At 45.8% G+C, this 19,720-nt stretch overlaps 1 protein-coding gene across 2 annotated transcripts in view; it reads right to left on the bottom strand.

The window, feature by feature from the left end:
* flt4 (fms related receptor tyrosine kinase 4) overlaps nucleotides 1-19,720 on the bottom strand; it is a 262,662-nt gene that overhangs the window by 160,324 nt on the left and 82,618 nt on the right. For both annotated transcript variants that reach the window (XM_068044014.1, XM_068044013.1), the window contains one exon: nucleotides 8,449-8,545. In XM_068044014.1, the coding sequence (XP_067900115.1) occupies nucleotides 8,449-8,545 (97 nt within the window). The remainder of the gene's footprint in view (nucleotides 1-8,448; nucleotides 8,546-19,720) is intronic.

Here is a 19,720-nt window from a genome sequence, read left to right as displayed (position 1 = left end):
TGACTGGACAAATCAGATTGGCGGAGGTAACATGGAAGACGAATTTGTAGAGTGCATCAGATATTGTTACTTAGAGCAATACATTGCAGAACCTACCCGGGAACAGGCTATTTTAGATCTAGTAATGTGTAATGAAGTAGGATTAATAAAAGATATTGTGGTTAAGGTTCCTCGAGGGGGTAGCGATCACAACATGGTAGAATTTCAAATTCAGTTTGAGGATGAGCAACTCGGGTCTCAAACCAGTGTCCTCAACTTAAACAAGGGCAATTACAGAGGTATGAAGAAAGAGTTGTCTAAAGCGGGCTGGGAAAATAGACTAAGGGGAAGGTCAGTAGATGAGCAGTGGCAGACATTTAAGCAGATATTTCATAAAGCTCAGCTTTAGTGTAGGATTAGTATAAATGGGTGGTTGATGTTCGGCACAGACTCGGTGGGCCGAAGTGCCTGTTTCAGTGCTGTATCTCTAATCTAAAAAAATTTTTTATCCCGGTCAAAAAGAAGGACTCGTTGAGAAGGATGAACCACCCGTGGTTAACAAAGGCGGTCAAGGAGAGTATCCAATCAAAAACTAAGGCATATAAAGCAGCAAAAACAAGTAGTAGGCCAGAGGATTGGGATTTTTTTTTAGGAACCAGCCACGGATGACTAAAAAGCAAATAAAGAGGGAGAAAATTGATTATGAAAGTAAATTGGCAAGAAATATAAAAACAAACAGCAAGAGCTTCTACAAGTATATAAAAAGAAAGAGAGTAGCTAAAGTGAGTGTGGGACCCTTGGAGGATGCGACTGGAGAATTGATAACGGGGAACAGGGAAATGGCAGACAATTTAAACCAATATTTTACATTGGTCTTCACGGTGGAGGACACTATAAACATCCCACAAATATCAGATAAGCAAGGAGCTAATGGGAGGAAAGATCTTGTAATATTCTCTATCACGAGGGACAAAGTATTTGACAAACTAATGGGACTAAAGGCAGACAAGTTGGCAGGACCTGATGGCCTGCATCCAAGGGTTTTAAAGGAAGTGGCTGCAGAGACAGTGGAGGCATTGGTCGAAATATTCCAGAACTCACTGGATTCCGGGAGGGTCCCAGCAGATTGGAAAATCGTTAATGTGACGCTCCTGTCCCTGTTCAAGAAGAGAGGGAGACAAAAAGCAGGAAACTATAGGCCAGTCAGTCTAACATCGGTCGTTGGGAAAATGCTAGAGTCCATTATTAAGGAAGAAATAGCAGGACATTTAGAAAAGCTTAACGCAATCAAACAGAGTCAACATGGTTTTGTGAAAGGGAAATCATGTTTGACAAATTTGCTAGAGTTCTTTGAGGATATAACAACAAGTAGAGTTGATAAAGGGGAACTGGTAGATGTAGTGTATTTGGTTTTCCAGAATGCATTCGATAAGGTGTCAGATAAAAGATTATTGCACAAGATAGGAGCTCACTGTATTGGGGGTAATGTATTAGTATGGATTGAGGATTGGTTAACTCACAGAAGACAGAGAGTTGGGATTAATGGTTCTTTTTCAGGTTGGAAAGATATAACTAGTGGAGTGCCACAAGGATCAGTCCTGGGGCCTCAATTATTTATTATCTATGTTAATGACTTGGAAGAGGGGGCAGAGTGTAATATATCCAAATTTGCTGACGATACAAAAATAGGTGGAAGGGCATGTTGTGATGAGGACATAAGGAATCTGCAAGGGGATATAGATAGGTTGAGTGAGTGGGCAAAGACTTGGCAGATGGAGTTTAATGTAGGAAAGTGTGAGTCATGCACTTTGGTAGGAAGAATCAAAAGGCAGACTATTATTTAAATGCAGAGAGACTCCAGAAAAGTGCAGCACAGAGGGATCTGGGTGTTCTTGTGCATGAAACACAAAAGGTTAGCATGCAGGTGCAGCAAGTAATTAAGAAGGCAAATAGAATTTTGGCCTTCATTGCTAGGGGGTTGGAGTTTAAAAATAGGGAAGTCTTGTTACAACTATACAGGGTGTTGGTGAGGCTGCACCTGGAGTACTGTGTACAGTTTTGGTCCCCGTATTTAAGAAAGGATATACTGGCACTGGAGGCAGTTCAAAAGAGAGTCACCAGGCTGATTCCTGGGATGAAGGGGTTAACTTATCAAGAACGGCTAAACAGGTTAGGCCTTTATTTATTAGAGTTTAGAAGAATGAGGGATGATCTTATTGAAACGTTCAAGATTCTAAGGGGGCTTGACAGGCTAGATGTTGAGAAGATGTTTCCACTAGTTGGGGAATCTAGAACTATGGAACATAGTTACAGAATAAGGGGACAGTCATTTAAAACTGAGATGCGAAGGAATTCCTTCTCTCAGAGGGTATTGAATGTCTGGAATTCTCTACCTCAGAGTTGTGAAGGCTAGATCAATGAAAGTATTTAAAGAGGAGGTAGATAGATTTTTGAAATATCAGGGAGTTGAGAGCTATGAGGAGCTGGCAGAAAAGAGGAGTTGAGGTCTGGGGCCGATCAGCCATGATCTTACTGAATGGCGGGGCAGGCTTGAGGGGCCGAATGGCCTCCTCCTACGCCTATTTCTTATATTCTTATGTCCAGCATCTGTGAGCTCCTCCAATTTCAGCTGCTTGTACATCCCTGATTTTCATCTCTCCACTGTGCCTTCAGCTGCCAATGCTGTAATGGAATTCCATCCCTAAACCTCTCCGCCTCTCTTGCCTCCCTCATCCCTTAAAATGCTCCTTAAAGCCCACCACTTTGACCCGTCTTTGGTCATCTGGCCCAAATTGAAATTCTACCCCCTTTTTTTCTAACTAATTCCTTTCATTTTGCTTCTCTGTCTCCTCCCTGATTGATCTCTTCTTCGCTCCCATTGTCTTCAACCTTTGATGGTGTCTTCACTTTTGGTGTAGCCTCCTCACCTGGATTAAAAGCTTAACCAGCGCAGAAATGTTTAATTGTTTGAAAACGGAACTCCAATTATTTCCCTCAGTTTCTCCCTCCTCCCTCCCCCTCATCCCTCGACTGACCTTGAAGGAGTTACTCAAACCACAGCACAGTCCCACAGCACCAGGCTCCCACCACAAGAACACCAAAGTGGCCACCTTCAAGTGGCTGAAGGCTATTCAACTGTAGAAGGCTTCAGAGCCAAGCCCAGTCCTGGGTACATGCACAGAGAGTCCAGCAGGGGCCACTAGGCAGGGATCAGGAGGGGTAACTGGGTCTGATATTTTCTTGCCTCCTACTTGTTTCTCAGTGCATTCAATGCATGTCCATGTGAAATTTAGCGATTTACAGTATAAAGCACCATTTCATTCCAGATATTTTCTTTGTTGCCCAAGATATATCTGTCTAACATCTGCTTTTGCTTAGCAGCTGCAAGTACTACTGTACTTTTGCTCTCTTGACATTGTCCACGAGTACTCCGACAGCTGGGTTCCATTAAATGAAAAGATTTATCTCCCCTCATTCCTCACCCATTCTTCTTGTTCGTTCTCACATCTACAGAACTTTTTCCTTTAAAAATAAATCCCTGTTCCCTAATTCTTTCACCCACTTGTTCAAATCCCCACCTCATAAGCCCCGCCCTGGGTCTCCTTTTATGTTCTCCAGCAGTTAGGGCTGAGCTGCTTATCAGTCTGTCCGAAAGAAGATACAATTCTCAACTCACTCTTCTTGAAAATAAAGTTCTGTTTCCTGCTCTTATCTATCTTTCTAAAAAAAATCTAAACTGTGGAACTCTACCCTTCCCTCGCCTCTGAATCTGGAGGTTGTGGGTTCAAATCCCATTCCAAAGGCTTGAGCACAAAGTCCAGGTTGACACTCCTCGTGCAGTACTGAGGGAGTGCTGCACTGTTGAGGGGCAGTACCGAGGGAGTGCTGCACTGTTGGAGGATCAGTAGTGAGCGAGTGCTGCACTGTCAGAGGTGCTGTCTTTCATAGAGCTATAACAGTGCAGAAGTAGGACAGTCAGCCCATCAAGTCCATGCTGGCTCTCTGTAGAGCAATCCAATCAGTCCCATTCCCCCGCTCTATACCCATAGTCCTGCAAGTTTATTTCCCTCAAGTGCCCATCCAATTTCCTTTTTAAATTATTCATGATCTCCACTTTTACCACCTCAAATTAATGAGTTCCAGGTCATTACCACTCGCTGTGTAAAAAAGTTCTACCTCATAACCCCCCTGTATCTCTTGCGCAAAACCTTAAATCTGTGTTCCCTTGTCCTTGTACCATCAGCTAATGGGAACAGTTTTTCTTTGTCTACCTTATCTGAACCTATCATAATCTTCTGCACCTCTATCCATTCCCCCCTCAACCTCCTTTGCTTCAAGGAGAACAACCCCAGCTTTTCCAACCTTACCTTGTAGCTAAACTCCCTCATCCCTGAAACCATTCTGGTAAATCTCCTCTGCACCCTGTGCAGTGACCAGAAGTGGATGCAATACTCTAGCTGTGGCCTAACCAGTGCTTTATACAGGTTCAGCATAACTTCCCTGATTTTTACTCAATGCCTCTATGATCAAGCCCAAGATCCCATATGCTTTGCTGATTACTCTCTCGAATGAATGAGACATTAAATGGAGTCCCCGAATGCCCTCTCAGGCAGACGTAAAAGATGCCAGGGTCCTATTTCAAAGATGAGCAGGGGAGTTCTCTCCAGTGCCCTGGCCCAATATTTATCCCCCAGCCTACCTCACTAAAAAAGAGTTTATCTGGTCATCATCTCATTGCAGTTTGTGGGATCTTGCAAATTAGCTCCATCATTTCCTACATTACAACCATGATTGCACTTCAAAAGTACTTCATTGGTTGTAAGGCGCTTTGGGGCGTCCTGAATCCATGGAAGGTTCTAGTAAATGTAAGTCCTTTCTTTCAAATGAGTGCAAATGGTTACAGTGCATTCTCCCTCTGTACTTCACCCATATCTGGAGCGCCATGGGGATTTGCCCCTTGTTCCATGTGTTTCCACAATGTAACAGCTAATCCTGCCAGCAGTTGGGTAACAAAAGACTCCCAGAGAATAACAGCTGATGTGATTTGCATGAACCCACTCAAAAAGGAAATTGGGCGATTATATGGATTATTACAGACTGAGACAGTCAAAGACTTCAAGGGACACAACAGTCCTTATACTGCTTAGATAGGCTGGGAGGGTGAATGTTATCCCAGAATTAGTCGGTTGCATGGTGAAAATGCGAGGATAGAAGAATATTCCCTCAGTCTCTTTCCGCTCCCTCCACAATGCTCTGCATCCCTCCACTCCTTTAATGTCCCTCCATTCCCTCCCTTCCGAATCCCTCCACTTTCTCTCTGCACCTCTCCACTCCTTCCGTTCTGTGCCCCTCCACATGTCCTACTGTGCCTTCCTGTTTGCTCCTTTGTCTCTCTCCTCTGCCCTCAACCCCATTAGCAGCTGAACCTACACCACCCACAAATCTCTGCACTCGTGAACTTCCTCCAATCATCCCGACTACTTCTCTTTCCACCTTTCAGCTGCCTGTTTAAAAGTTTTCTTCCTAACCTTCAGTCCGCTCCACAAACCAATCTCCTACCTCCTGCTTAGTGCCTTGATGGACATCCAGCCATGTGGCAGGAGACTATATAAATACAAGTGTTGGTGTTCGTGGCCCCATGGGGTTGGTGCTAGGAGATTATTTTTCCTCCTATATCATTACTTGCAGCTCATCTATCAGTCAATGAATGGCAAATCAAAAACAGAAACAAAAAACCCACCCTTCTGAACTTGCTTCATCAACATCTGAGTTTGAGCTGTGCACTTGGATCAAAAGTTAAGGTTCTGAGTTCTTTCCTGTGTGTATCTTGGCTCACTTCAATGCAATGTTGAGAGGAATTACTAAGAAATGAATGTTTTTGATGTGTTCTTCGAACTGCTTAAGATTGCTGAAAGCCTAGAAACCAACTTCATAATATCCTGTAGCTGGCCTGTGTCAATCATGGTCAATAAATATATGACATTCATTAATAAATCCAATAGGGACTGCAGCAGAAACATCTTTACGCAGAGAGTGGTGAGAATGTGAAACTTGCTACCCAGAGAGAGTGAGTGAGGTGAATAGCATGGATGCATTAAAGGCGAAGCTAGATAAGTACATGACGGAGAAAGGGTTAGAAAGTTATGCTGGTGAGGTGAGATGAAGACGAGTGGCAGGAGTTGAAACATTGGCATGGACCAGTTGGGTTGAATGGACTATTTCTGGGCTATAGACGTGATGAATTTCTATGTAATTACTAATTGTGTGAACTTGTGCTCCTGTGTATGTGTATATAACAGCAGGGACAACTTCAGGGTGTGAAATGTATCGCGTCATTGACAGGGAAAGGTGCTGCACAATTGCAAGCGTGCTGGTCCAGAGCTGTGCAGTTGTCGACTCTGGTTGGATGTATTCCTGCATGTTTCCTCACATCACCTCCTCTCGATGAGTGCCCTGCCCCCACACTCCTGCCATTGGTTGCCCAACACAGCCATCCTCATGCTGCCCCAGCCCCGCACACCAGTCATTGGTCACCTGACATATCCATCCACCATGGATTGGAAAGCAACCAGACTCTTCGGGTAGGATTTATAGCCCTCAGTGGGGGTGAGCAGAGGTGGGCGGGTGTGAAAATTTGTGCTGCCAGCTGGCATGCCATTTTGCCGACACCATCCTGCCCCCGGGTCATTTTCCCGAAAGTGAGATTGGGGTGGGGGGGGGGGGGGGGTGGGGGGGTGGTGGGGGTGGGTGCGGTGAGGGGCTGCAGGGGAGAAAGTTCATGAGTGCAGAGATTTATGCATGATGGAGGTTCAGCTGCTAATGGTGGGGTTGAGGACATAGGAGAATCACAAAGGAACAAGCAGAAAAGGTACAGTAGAACATTAAGAAGGTTAAATGGCCACTTATTTTCTAGTCGGCCTTTGGGTTCCCCCAAGGCGTTGGAGACTAGAGCAGCTGCCTGGACGCAGCCTCCTGGTGGCAGACCAGAGGGACCAGTGCTCTAGACAGGCCTTAAGGCCCTCCCCACCTGCCTGGTTTCAGCTGCAGCCGCAGGCCGCTCTTTGGAGAAGCCCTCCACAATGGTAGCCCAGTTGCTGAAACAACTTTTTATTTTAAATTTTAAAACGTTGGAGAGAGGCTGTCTCAAAATGGAAGCACCGTCTCTCCCTCCCTGACCTGAAAAAGCAGCCTGCTGCTTCATCCATGCTGGATAGCCTCCTATTGGCCCTCCAGTTTCGAGAGCCCACCCACTGTCCTTAATTGGACGGCGAGCCTGCCCTTTGCTCACTAATTGGCCAATTCGGGGAAAATTACTGCTGGGTAACTGTACCCCACACACTGTAGGGTTGTGACCCTCATTGACCCCAAAACCCAAAATTCTGTCTTTCGTTGCCCCAATGAGATGATGCTCGAGTATCAGTCAAACAACCTTTATTCCTCCATCTCCAATATTTTAAACTAATAAACAAATGTATAAAGGGCTTTAAGGAAAAAAAACTCAGTTTCTAACCTGAGATGTTAACTCTGTTTCTCTCTCCACAGATGCTGCCTGACCTGTTGAGTATTTCCAGCATTTTCTGTTTTTATTTCAGATTTCCAGCATCTGCAGTACTTTGCTCACCTACTATTAACTCAGGTTCATAGTCAATTGAGTTCACATAAGGGCAGAAGAAATAGGAGCTGGAGTAGGTCATTTGGCCCTTCAAGCTTGCTCTGCCATTCAATAAGATCATTGCTGACCCTTGACCTCCACTCCAACTGTCTACACTATCCCCATATTCTTTGATTCCCTTTGTATCCAAAAATCTATTGACCTCTGTTTTAAATATACTCAATGACTGAGCATCCACAGTTCTCTGGGGTAGAGAATCCCAAAGATTCACAAACTTTGAGTGAAGAAACTTCTCCTTATCTCAGTCTTAAATGGCTGACCTGTTATTCCAAAACTGTGACCCTGTGTTCTAGATTCCTCAGCCAGGCTAAACACTTTCTCAGCATCTACTCTGTCAAACCCCTTCAGAATTTTATATGTTTCAATGAGATCACCTCTCATTCTTCTAAACTCTAGGGAATATAGACCTGGTCTACTCAATCTCTCCTCATAGGACAATCCCCTCAACCCAGGAACCAGTCGTGAATCTTCATTGCACCCCTCTATGGCAAGTATGTCCTTCCTTAGGTAAGGAGACCAAAATTGCACACAGTACACAGGTGTGGTCTCACCAATGCCCTGTATATTTGCAGTAAGACTTCCTTACTCTCATACTCCAATCCTTTTGTAAAAAAGGCTGACGTACCATTTGCAACACAAGATCTAATTTAAATTTTTTAACAACATAGTACATCCACTTTGAAAAGTAGGAGAGGGATGAAGGGAGAATGGATTGGGTTCAAATCAGCAGGGTTGGAGGGATCTGGAATCGCAGCTCGACCAGTTGAGGGAAGAGTCCCACCAGCTGCTGCACTCACCTGCAAGTGATGGTCAGGGTGTTGCTTGCGTTGATCGAGTACTCCGTCCCTGTGATGTTGAGCGTGGGCGCTGAATTCGAGAATCCCCACACCAGACCTGCAGAGAGTCAGAAATTCCGGTCACTCCAAACATTGGAGGCACTCAATTCAGAACACAAGGCACCATAGAACTCCTTCCTGAAGGCTCCAAGCCTGACGAAACAGTTCAATATTCAGTTCTACACAGTGACACCTGTCCATTCACCTCCTTCCACACCACTATCCTGGGTCCCAAACACAGAAACAGAGAATCTTACAGCACAGAAGGAGGCCATTTACCCCCATCCTGCCTGTGCCAGCCCTTTGGAAGCGCTATTCAATTAGTCCCACTCCACCCTGCTCTTTCCCCATAGCCCACAAATTTTGCTTTCCAAGTATTTATCTAATTCCCTTTTGAAAGTTATTATTGAATCTGCTCCCACTGCCCTTCCTGACAGTGCATTCCGATGGCAACAACTCGCGGCAAAACAAAAATCTCCTCAGCTCCCCTCTGGTTCTTTTCCAATGATTTTCAATTTGTGTCCTCTGGTTACTGACCCCCTTGCCAAATGGAAACAATTTCTCCTTGTTTACTCTATCAAAATCCTATATAATTTTGAACACCTCAATTAAACCTCCCTTTGCCTTCTTCACTTGAGAGAAAGCAACTCCAGCCTCTCTCCACACACACTTTACTTGAGAAAGCACATCACGGATCCATCCTCCAAGCTAGTGGATCAGATTCAATGCTTGCACTGCAATCTGCTCCAAAGCAGGGAGTCCGAATGCAGATTAAGTGGCAATTTCGCCAATCACCTCTGAGCTGGCCACAAGTGTGACTCTAATCTCTCTGTCCTTGGCCTTCTACACTGTTGCAAAGAAGCTCGACACAAGCACCTCATTGCTCTCTGGTCCACTCAGCAGCTCTCTGTTCCAGTGCACTGAACTCAATATATAGACACCTGAAACATAACCTTACGTCATAGTGTGCTGGCAGTGTCTGGGGGCTGTGGGGGATGGGGAAGTGAGTTAATGGGTAATATAACCAAAAGTGGGCACAGAGTATACTCCACAGCTGGGAGGCCCAAGGCCAGACCAATATTGGGTCTTGAGACTCATTTCAATCATTTCGGGAGTTGGCCTATTTAAAGCAATTGCATTTTCGACCCCTTGCCACGGTGTGGAGGAAGAGGGAAAGATCAAGCAACAGATGCCCTTGGGATAGGGAGTGCGGGCGAGAGCGGAATGGAGAGAAACACTTCAGCTCCCCTGGTTCCGCATCAGCTGGTAAAAGCAGAGCAGCACTTCTTCACACAAAGGAAAGTGGAAACCTGGCAAACTCTGCCCCAAAAAGCTGTTGAGGCTGGAGGTCAGTTGAAAATTTCCAACCTGAGGTCGATAGACATTTTGTTGGGTAAGGGCATTAAAGGTTACTGAACCAAGGCAGGTAAATTGAGTTAAAATGCAGATTAACCATGATCGAATTGAATGGCAGAATAGGCTCAAGGGGCTGAATGGCCTCCTCCTGTTCCTATGTTGGAGACGGGGAAATCTGTTTAGAGAAATTGAGCAGATGGGATGAGTGGCTATGGAGAGTTGTTGAGTTAGTGGGACTGATCTGTGAAACAGGATGAACTGGGTGGATCTATTGGCTATTCCTACAGGTTCTGACAATCACATACTGAACCCTGTGGCTTTTGGAGAATCTAATGACACAGACCTTGCTACAGAGTCTGATAGTCTGTGCTGCAAATCAGAACCTTTCCAATCACCAGTCTTCAAAAAGTAAGATTAATTTTTATAGCTTCAGTTGCTTCACATTCACACTGGCAAACAAACAAGAAATAAATTTTCCTCCCAACAAGAAAGCCTTTTCACAAATATCCATCAACAGTGCCAAAGGCAGCTGGTCCAGTAATTGTTCCCAGATAATGACCACAATCCTGTTAAACACTTCCCCTGCTCCCCATTTCTATTTAAATGCCATGTGTGGGTGTAAGAAATGCCAGATGTTTAAAATGGGTCTACATTAAACTGTTTGGTCCAGCGAGTCCATAGGTTCATGTCTCTGAGTCAACGCAACAGCTTATTTTAGAGAAGAAAAACTCTTGGCTTTTGTCCTCTCCCCTCGTTGACTCTTCCAAGGGTCTCTCATTGGCCTCTCAGCACATTACCCAACTGGCCATTCTTCACACACGAACCCAGAGTGTTCCATCATGCTGGTCAGAGCCAATACTCCCTGTGCTAGAACTGAGGGAGTGCTGCACTGCTGGAGGGGCAGTACTAAGGGAGGGGCAGTACTAAGGGAGTGCTGCACTGCTGGAGGGGCAGTACTAAGGGAGGGGCAGTACTGAGGAAGCGCTACACTGTGGGAGCAGCAATACTGAGGGGGTGCTGCACTGTTGGAGGGGCAGTATTGAGTGAGTGTTGCATCGTTGGAAGGGCAGTATTGAGTGAGATTTACACTGTGGGAGCGGCAGTTCTGATGGAGCACTGCAATGTCAGAGTGGCAGCACTGAGGGAGTGCTGCATTGTTGGACGTGTTGTCTTTCGGATGAGGCCCTATCTGTTCTCTCAGGTAGATGTAAAAGATCCCTCAAAGAGGAAATGTCCTTGGCCAATATTTCATACCTCAAACAACGTCACGAAAAGCTGATTATCTGGTGATTATCACATTGCTGCTCGTGGGAGTTTGCTGCACGCAAACTGGTTGCCGCGTTTCCTACGTTACATCAGAGATTACACTTTAAAAAGTACTTCATTGGCTGTAAAGTACTTTATGAGTTCCTGTGGTTGTGAAAGGCGCTATAGAAATGTAAACTTTTCCTTCACTCACAGGAAAGGTGCAGAAATCACCAGCTCTGTTTTACTTTAGTGCTTGTTGAATAACCCACACACCCTCGAAAATTAAAAAACAGGATACTGGAGATGATGTTTGAAAATTCACACAAGGTGGGTGGGGTTCTTGTTTTCCTGCATGTTTACAGACTCTTGAATGCCAAAATATCCAACTCCGTCAGGCCAGCCCAGAGCAGCCAGACAGCACACACAGGACATTGTGTGCACCTCAGCGTAACATCAGTACACAACAAGAAGCTCTCAAACACATTCGGTTCCTGATTGATTTGTGAGTGTCAGTGACCCCGACACCATCTAAAAAATGAACTACACACAACTTATAGCACCAACATTGGCCCAACTGATCCATGTTGACGTTTATGCTTCACACAATCATCCTCCCTCTTCATCTCACCCCATCGTCCGATCCTTCTATTCCTTTCTCTCTCATGTGTTTATGTAATTTCTCGTTAAATGAATTTATGCTATTCACCTGAACCATTCTTGTGATGGCGAGTTCCACATTCTCACCACTCTTTATACAAATATTGGTTATGAATGTTTGCAGAGTGTGTTTTTGGAATAGTGACAGAATTCCTGCTTCTGAGCCAGAGGGTAAAGGGTTCAAAACTCACCCAGATAGCCTCAGTCAGAGAGAGAGTGCCTGTGGAACCCAGACCCTATACAGAGTCAGTGTTCGTGGAACCCGGACCCCATAGAGAGTCAGGGTTCGTGGAACCCAGACCCCATAGAGAGTCAGTGTTCGTGGAACCCGTACCCCATAGAGAGTCAGGGTTCGTGGAACCCGGACCCCATAGAGAGTCAGGGTTCGTGGAACCCGGACCCCATAGAGAGTCACTGTTCGTGGAACCCGTACCCCATAGAGAGTCAGGGTTCGTGGAACCCGTACCCCACTGAGAGTCAGTGTCCGTGGAACATGTACCCCAGTGAGAGTCAGTGTCTGTGGAACACATACCCCAGTGAGAATCTGTGTCTGTGGAATCCATACCCCAGTCAGAGTCAGTGTCTGTGGAACCTGGACCCCAGTGAGAGTCAGTGGCTATGGAACCCGTACCCCACTGAGAGTCAGTGTCCGTGGAACATGTACCCCAGTGAGAGTCAGTGTCTGTGGAACACATACCCCAGTGAGAATCTGTGTCTGTGGAATCCATACCCCAGTCAGAGTCAGTGTCTGTGGAACCTGGACCCCAGTGAGAGTCAGTGGCTATGGAACCCGTACCCCAGTGAGAGTCAGTGTCCGTGGAACACATACCCCAGTGAGAGCCAGTGTCCGTGGAACCCGTACCCCAGTGAGAGTCAGTGTCCGTGGAACACATACCCCAGTGAGAGTCAGTGTCCGTGGAACACGTACCCCAGTGAGAGTCAGTGTCCGTGGAACACGTACCCCAGTGAGAGTCAGTGTCCATGGAACACGTACCCCAGTGAGAGTCAGTGTCCGTGGAACACATACCCCAGTGACAGTCAGTGTCCGTGGAACACGTACCCCAGTGAGAGTCAGTGTCCGTGGAACCCGTACCCCAGTGAGAGTCAGTGTCCGTGGAACCCGTACCGCAGTGACAGTCAGTGTCTGTATTTACAGGTAGTCATCGAGAATGTGTTATTATTTACAGGGGGTTCCTGGAGTGTGTCAGTATTTACAGGGGGTCACTATGAGTGTGCCAATAGGTATAGGAGGTCTCAGGGATTGTGTCAGTATTTACAAGAGGGTCGTCGAGAATGTATCAGTATTTACACGCGGTCCCTGTTTTTTTGTGAATAGACCATTTATAAAACACAGGTTAGGCCTCAGCTGGATTACGGTGTTCAATTCTGGACAACGCACCTCACGAAGCATGGAAAACCTCAGAGAGGGTACACAGGAGACTTACAAAAACAGTACCAGGGACGAGGGACTTCAGTTAAGTGAGAGACTGGAGCAGCTGGGATTGTTCTCTTTACAGCAGAGAAGGTTAAGAAGAGATTTACAGAGGTTTTCAAAACCTTGAAGATATTTGATAGAGTAGATAGGGAGAAACTGCTTCCAGCAGCAGAGGGTTGATAACCAAAGAACACAGAGATAAGGTAAATTGACAAAAAAAAACTGAGGGGATAATGGAGATTTTCTTTCTAAATACATCAAATTGTTATGATATGGAATGCACAACCAGGATTGGTGCTGGAAGCAGGTTCAACAACAATTTCCAAAAGGGAATTGGATAAATACTTGAAAAGGAAAAAAATTGCAGGCCTATGGGGAAAGAGCAGGGGGGGAGTGGGACTGATTGGACAGGTTTTTCAAAGAGCCAGCACAGGTATGATGGACTGAATGGCCTTCTTCTGTGCTGTGCCATGCTCCAATTCCATATGAATCTGTATCCTGGAACTGACACTTGTGTGAGTCCAACAACAATAATGACAGTGTGTAGCAGGAGAAAGTCATCCCTTTTCAGAAGGAAATGTTTATTTTGAGCTGAATTCTTCACCCTGATATCAAGAAGTGAAGGTGGAGCGGGAAATGTGATTTTGGGTTAAAAGTCAATAGAATCGAACTGTCACTGCTTGGCCAAGTCAACTCATATTTCTTTCTGTTCATTAAAAAGGGACCATTTATTTGCTAAATCTAAGCCCAACTGGTTAAAATGTTTAGCTTTCGATTTCTCAACACTATTGAATTAGTGTGTTTTTAGTGCATTGGGCCTAAGTTTAATAGGCTCGGACTAATCCCAGATCAACAGGACTCAACAACAGTTGGTTTCACGAAGTCTGTGGCCATATTTTTCGCCTTGCTGATCTACCTCAGTGACCATTTCTACCCCATTATTCCCAATGACAGATTCCTGTGTAGAGGATAGCGGATGCCAACTCTGGTTGGGTGCATTCCTGGAGTTTTCATCACATGAACTACTGCTTCGAACTACCCCCCCCCCCAATTAGTCCGTCCTCCAGACGCATTGCCTTCCCAGGGCCAATTGAAAGGAAATCAATGATTGGTTAACCAATTGGATCAATCTGGACTGCTGATGAAATAGCCCTTTTTACAGGAACCTGGGAACAGGAGGAGGCCATTCAGCCCCTCAAGCCTGTTCCAGCATTCAATGAGATCTGCAACCTAACTCCATATACCTGCCTTTGTCCGATGCCCCTCAATACCTTTGGTTAACAAAAATCTGACCCTCAGAGATAACATTAATAAATTGACCCAAAATCAACTGCTGTTTGTGCAAGAGTTCCAAACTTTGACCACCCTCTCCTGTATTTCTATAAATAATACATGAAAATGTTCAAAGAAATTTGTTTTTAAAACTGTTTTTATTTGATGGCTCAGAGAATTTTCTCCTGGGTGTTTCTCACAGCAGTGTCCAGGAGATTAGTGTTCAATTCCTGCAGACTCGAGGGCAATTGAGTCCAAACAAACAGTCCTGTTATCCAAAGCCCAAGTCGCAAAGTGTTTTTGCACAGGCTTGACTGCAGTTTGTCATGACCAAATGGGAGGCCTCTTGGGTTCGGCACTCTCTGAGGCTGCCTTCTTATTCTCTCTGGTTTCTCTCACCTTCCCTCCTGAAGCCATCGACTCACCTTGGACATTGCCAGTCCTTTGGTGCCAGGCTCAAATAGCATCGAGTGCTCAGATGCTGATAGGCTGTGGGAGGGTGGGGGAGAGGGAGAGGGGGAGGGATCTGGGAGGGCCACCATAGTTGACCCAGCTGCAAGCGACCTACTTTGATCTTGTTTTAGGGTTCAATGTAAGAACATAACTTGAGACGTAGGAGCAGGAGTAGACCATACGATCCCTCAAACCGGCTATACCATTCAACAAGAATATGGCTGAACGTAGGAACAGGAGGAGGCCATTTAGCCCTTCAAGCCAGTTCCGACATTCAATAAGATCATGGCTGATCTGTGACCAAACTCCACTTACCCGCCTTTGCCCCATGAATGCCTTCATCAACTCAAATTTCCCGCCCAACCCCACATATCCCTTAGTTCCCTTAGTGCTCAAAAATCTACTGATCTCCAGAGGCCTGAACTAATGATTAGAAGACCTCAGTTCACATCTCACCATGGTAGCTGGGGAATTGAAAGTCAATGGTGTTCTGCAGGGATCAGTGCTGGGACCTTTGCTCTTTGTAGTATATATAAATGATTTGGAGGAAAATGTAGGTGGTCTGATTAGAACGTTTGCGGACGACACAAAGGTTGGTGGAGTTGCGGATAGTGATGAGGATTGTCAGAGGATACAGCAGGATATAGATCGGTTGGAGACTTGGGCGGAGAAATGGCAGATGGAGTTTATTCCGGACAAATGTGAGGTAATGCATTTTGGAAGGTCTAATGCAGGTGGGAAGTATACAGTAAATGGCAGAACCCTTTGGAGTATTGACAGGCAGAGAGATCTGGGCGTACAGGTCCACAGGTCACTGAAAGTGGCAACGCAGGTGGATAAGGTAGTCAAGAAGGCATACAGCATGCTTGCCTTCATCGGTCTGGGCATAGAGTATAAAAATTGGCAAGTCATGCTGCAGCTGTACAGAACTTTAGTTAGGCCACACTTAGAATATTGCGTGCAATTCTGGTCACCAGACTACCAGAAGGACATGGAGGCTTTGGAGAGGGTACAGAGGAGGTTTACCAGGATGTTGCCTGGTCTGGAGGGCATTAGCTATGAGGAGATGTTGGATAAACTCGGATTGTTTTCACTGGAACGACGGAGGTGGAGGGGCGACATGATAGAGGTTTACAAAGTTATGAGCGGCATGGACAGAGTGGATAGTCAGAAGCTTTTTCCCAGGGTGGAAGAGTCAGTTACTAGGGGACATAGGTTTAAGGTGAGAGGGGCAAAGTTTAGAGGGGATGTGCGAGGCAAGTTCTTTACACAGAGGGTGGTGAGTGCCTGGAACTTGCTGCCAGGGGAGGTGGTGGAAGCAGGTACGATAATGACGTTTAAGAGGCATCTTGAAAATACATGAATAGGATGGGAATAGAGGGATACGGTCCCCGGAAGTACAGAAGGTTTTAGTTTAGGCAGGCATCAAGATCGGCGCAGGCTTGGAGGGCCGAATGGCCTGTTCCTGTACTGTACTGTTCTTTGTTCTTTGTTCAGTTAAATAAACTGGGAATAAAAAGTGTTGGTAATGGTGACTGTGAAACTACTGGGTTATTGTACAAAACCTGTCTGGTTCACTAATATCCTTCAGGAAGGAAATCTGCCATCCTTACCCAGTCTGGCCTAGATGTGACTCCAGACTGAAAAATGCGGTTGACTTAATTTCCCTCTGAAATGACCGAGCAAACCACTTAGTTAAGGACAATTAGGGATGCGAATAAATGCTGGCCTTATCAGTGATGCCAATGCCCATGAATGATTTTTTAAAAAATATATAAATAGGTTCAATCTCTCCTCATAGAACAGCCGTCTCATCCCAGGAATCAAGCTACTGAACATTTGTTGCACCCTCCTCTAAGGCAAGTATTTCCTTCCTTAGATAAGGAGACCAAAACTGTACACAGTACTCCAAGTGTGGTCTAACCAAAGCCCTGTATCATTGCAGCAAAACTCCCTTACTCTTGTGCTCCAACCCCCTTGCAATAAAGGCGAACATAGAGTCATTTATTTATGGTACAGGAGGAGGCCGTTTGGCCCATTAAGTCCATGCCAGCTCTCCATGGAGCTATCCAGTCAACATACCACTTCTCTTCCTAATTGTTTGCTATACCTACATGTTAACTTTCTGAACAAGGACTTCTAACCAACATTAACTAGTCTCTCACCTTTTAAAACACAAATAAAAATGAACACAAAAGGAATAATAAAACTGGCATTTCTACAGCATTTCTCACCTACAGGAAGATCTGATCAACCATCTTATATTAAGAGAGAAACAAAATAGCAACACTATTCGAAGAAAAGCAGGGAAATTCTCCCGGTGTCTGGGGCTAATATTTGTCCCTCAACTTTTTTTTAAAATTCATTCATGGGATGTGGACGACGCTGGCCAGGCCAGCATTTATTACCCATCCCTAATTGCCCTTGAGAAGGTGGTGGTGAGCTGCCTTTTGAACCGCTGCAGTACATGTGGGGTAGGTACACCCACAGTGCTGTTAGGAAGGGAGTTCCAGGATTTTGACCCAGCGACAGTGAAGGAACGGCGATATAGTTACACTGAACAAAGCAGCCCGCTTGATTGGCACACCATCCACAAACATTCACTCCCTCCACCACCGATGCACAGTGGCAGCAGTGTGTACCATCTACAAGATGCACTGCATCATTGCACCAAGGCTCCTTAGACTGCACCTTCCAAATCAGCGATCTCTACCACCTTGAAGGACAAGAGCAGCAGATGCATGGGAACATCACCACCTGCAAGTTCCCTTCCAAGTCACACACCATCCTGACTTGGAACTATATCGCCGTTCCTTCACTGTCGCTGGGTCAAAATCCTGGAACTCCCTTCCTAACAGCACTGTGGGTGTACCTACCCCACATGGACTGCAGCGGTTCAAGAAGCCGCTCACCACCACCTTCTCAAGGGCAATTAGGGATGGGCAATAAATGCTGGCCTAGTCAGCGACGCCCACATCCCATGAATGAGTAAAAAAAAACTGATACCAACTAAAATTAAAATTTTCTGGTCATTAACACATTGCTGTGTGGGAGCAAATTGTGCAAATTGGCTGCTGCATTTTCTATATTATTACAAGGACTACACTTCAAAAGTACTTCACTGGGATGTAAAGTGCTGTTGGACCTCCTGTTATTGTGAAAGGTGCTATAGAAATGCAAGTCTTTCTTTTCATGTTCCTCTCTCTTCTTTTCCAGGCCTGGCAGTACACAAGGCAACTTATTGCACCCATTGCATCTACATCCAGCAAAATGGGCTGCCATTTTCATGAGGACAGGTCATTAGTCTGACTCATAACTCCCATACAGCAGAGCCGGCTGCTTGTGGCTGAGGAGGGAGAAGCCAATCCACTCCCATCTGATAGGAGAATCCCTCTGGATATTAGTCCGGAACTCCTGCCTCTGCTCGAAGGGATGTCTGGATTGGGGGCTCGGACCCACAAACCAGCAACTCATAGGCGGGAATGCAAACAACTGAGTCAAGGTTCACTGCAGTTCCCCTGGACAAGGGAATGGAGAAATCAAGCAATTCCTGTTATCGATCCACTGACACTCACTGCTCAAGATCACAGATAAAGATCGGACAATTAGGCATCATGGGAAACATACTTGAATACGAGACAAGCCTTCGGGAGAGGAGGGAAGCAAATCGACCAGGACAGCTGCACCACTTTTGAAGCCAAAGTGTGAATGGAAATGCAAAAGGAACACATACAAATACAGAACAGGTTACATTGAATTACCTAGAATCTACAGCACAGAAACAGGCCATTCGGCCCAACTCATCCATGCTGGTGTTATGCTACACACGAGCCTCCTCGCACCCTTCTTCATCTAACCCTATTAACATATCCTTCTATTCCTTTCTCCCTCATGTATTTATCTCTTTATTTATATATTTATCTCGCTTTCCCTTCTAATAAAACTTCGCCTCAACTACTCACTGGTAGCACGTTCCATGTTCTCACCACTCTATACCCAAAAATGTTTCTCTTGAATTCCCTATTGGATTTATTAGTAACTAGCTTATATTTATAGCTCCTAGTTTTGGTTTCCCCCACAAGTGGAAACATCTTCTCAGCATCTATCAAACCCTTTTATAATTTGAAAGGCCTCTATCATGTCATCCTTCTTTTCTGGAGAAATAAGCCCAAGACGGTTTATCCTTTCCTGATAGTTATAACCTCTCAGTTCTGCTATCATCTCTGTTAATATTTTTTGCACCATCTCCGATGCCTCTGTATCCTTTCTATAATAGAGACCAGGGGCTGGATTTTGTGCTCCCACTGGGGCCAGGAACAAAGGCGAGCGGGCGCTATAAATAGCACCGCTGGCAGGCGTGCCGATTTCCCAGCTCCATCCTGCACCTGGGCCATTTTCCCAGAGGTGGGATGTGGGGGTTGGGAGGGGCGCGGCGAGTAACCCGATTGAAGTAATTGAAGGCCTTTTGAAGGAGCTCAACTGGTATTTTCCATTAGCCTCCAGATCCCCGCAGATGGCAGGGGACAGTTTAGCTGCCTGGAGACGGCCTCCCAGCAGCAGACCGAGGGACCAGTGCTCCGGGCCGGCTTAAAGGCGCCCCCTGCCCAACACCGCCCCTCGCCTGCTTGCCTGGCTTCAGCTGCAGCAGCAGGCCACCATGTGGAGTCTCCCCCCACCCCCAACCCCCCTGCTCCACCCCCGCATCCCCCACAGTGTTGGCCTGACTACAAAGGCTATTTTAAATTTAAACTTTAAAAATGTTGATGAAAGGCTGCCTTCATTTTGGGGCACTCTCTTCCTCACTTACCCATC

This window comes from Heterodontus francisci, chromosome 12, assembly GCF_036365525.1.
Source record: "Heterodontus francisci isolate sHetFra1 chromosome 12, sHetFra1.hap1, whole genome shotgun sequence".
In the NCBI taxonomy this organism is placed as follows: Eukaryota; Metazoa; Chordata; class Chondrichthyes; order Heterodontiformes; family Heterodontidae; genus Heterodontus; species Heterodontus francisci.
The sequence above is the reverse complement of the archived record's forward strand: the minus strand, read 5'-3'. Positions and strand labels throughout refer to the sequence as shown.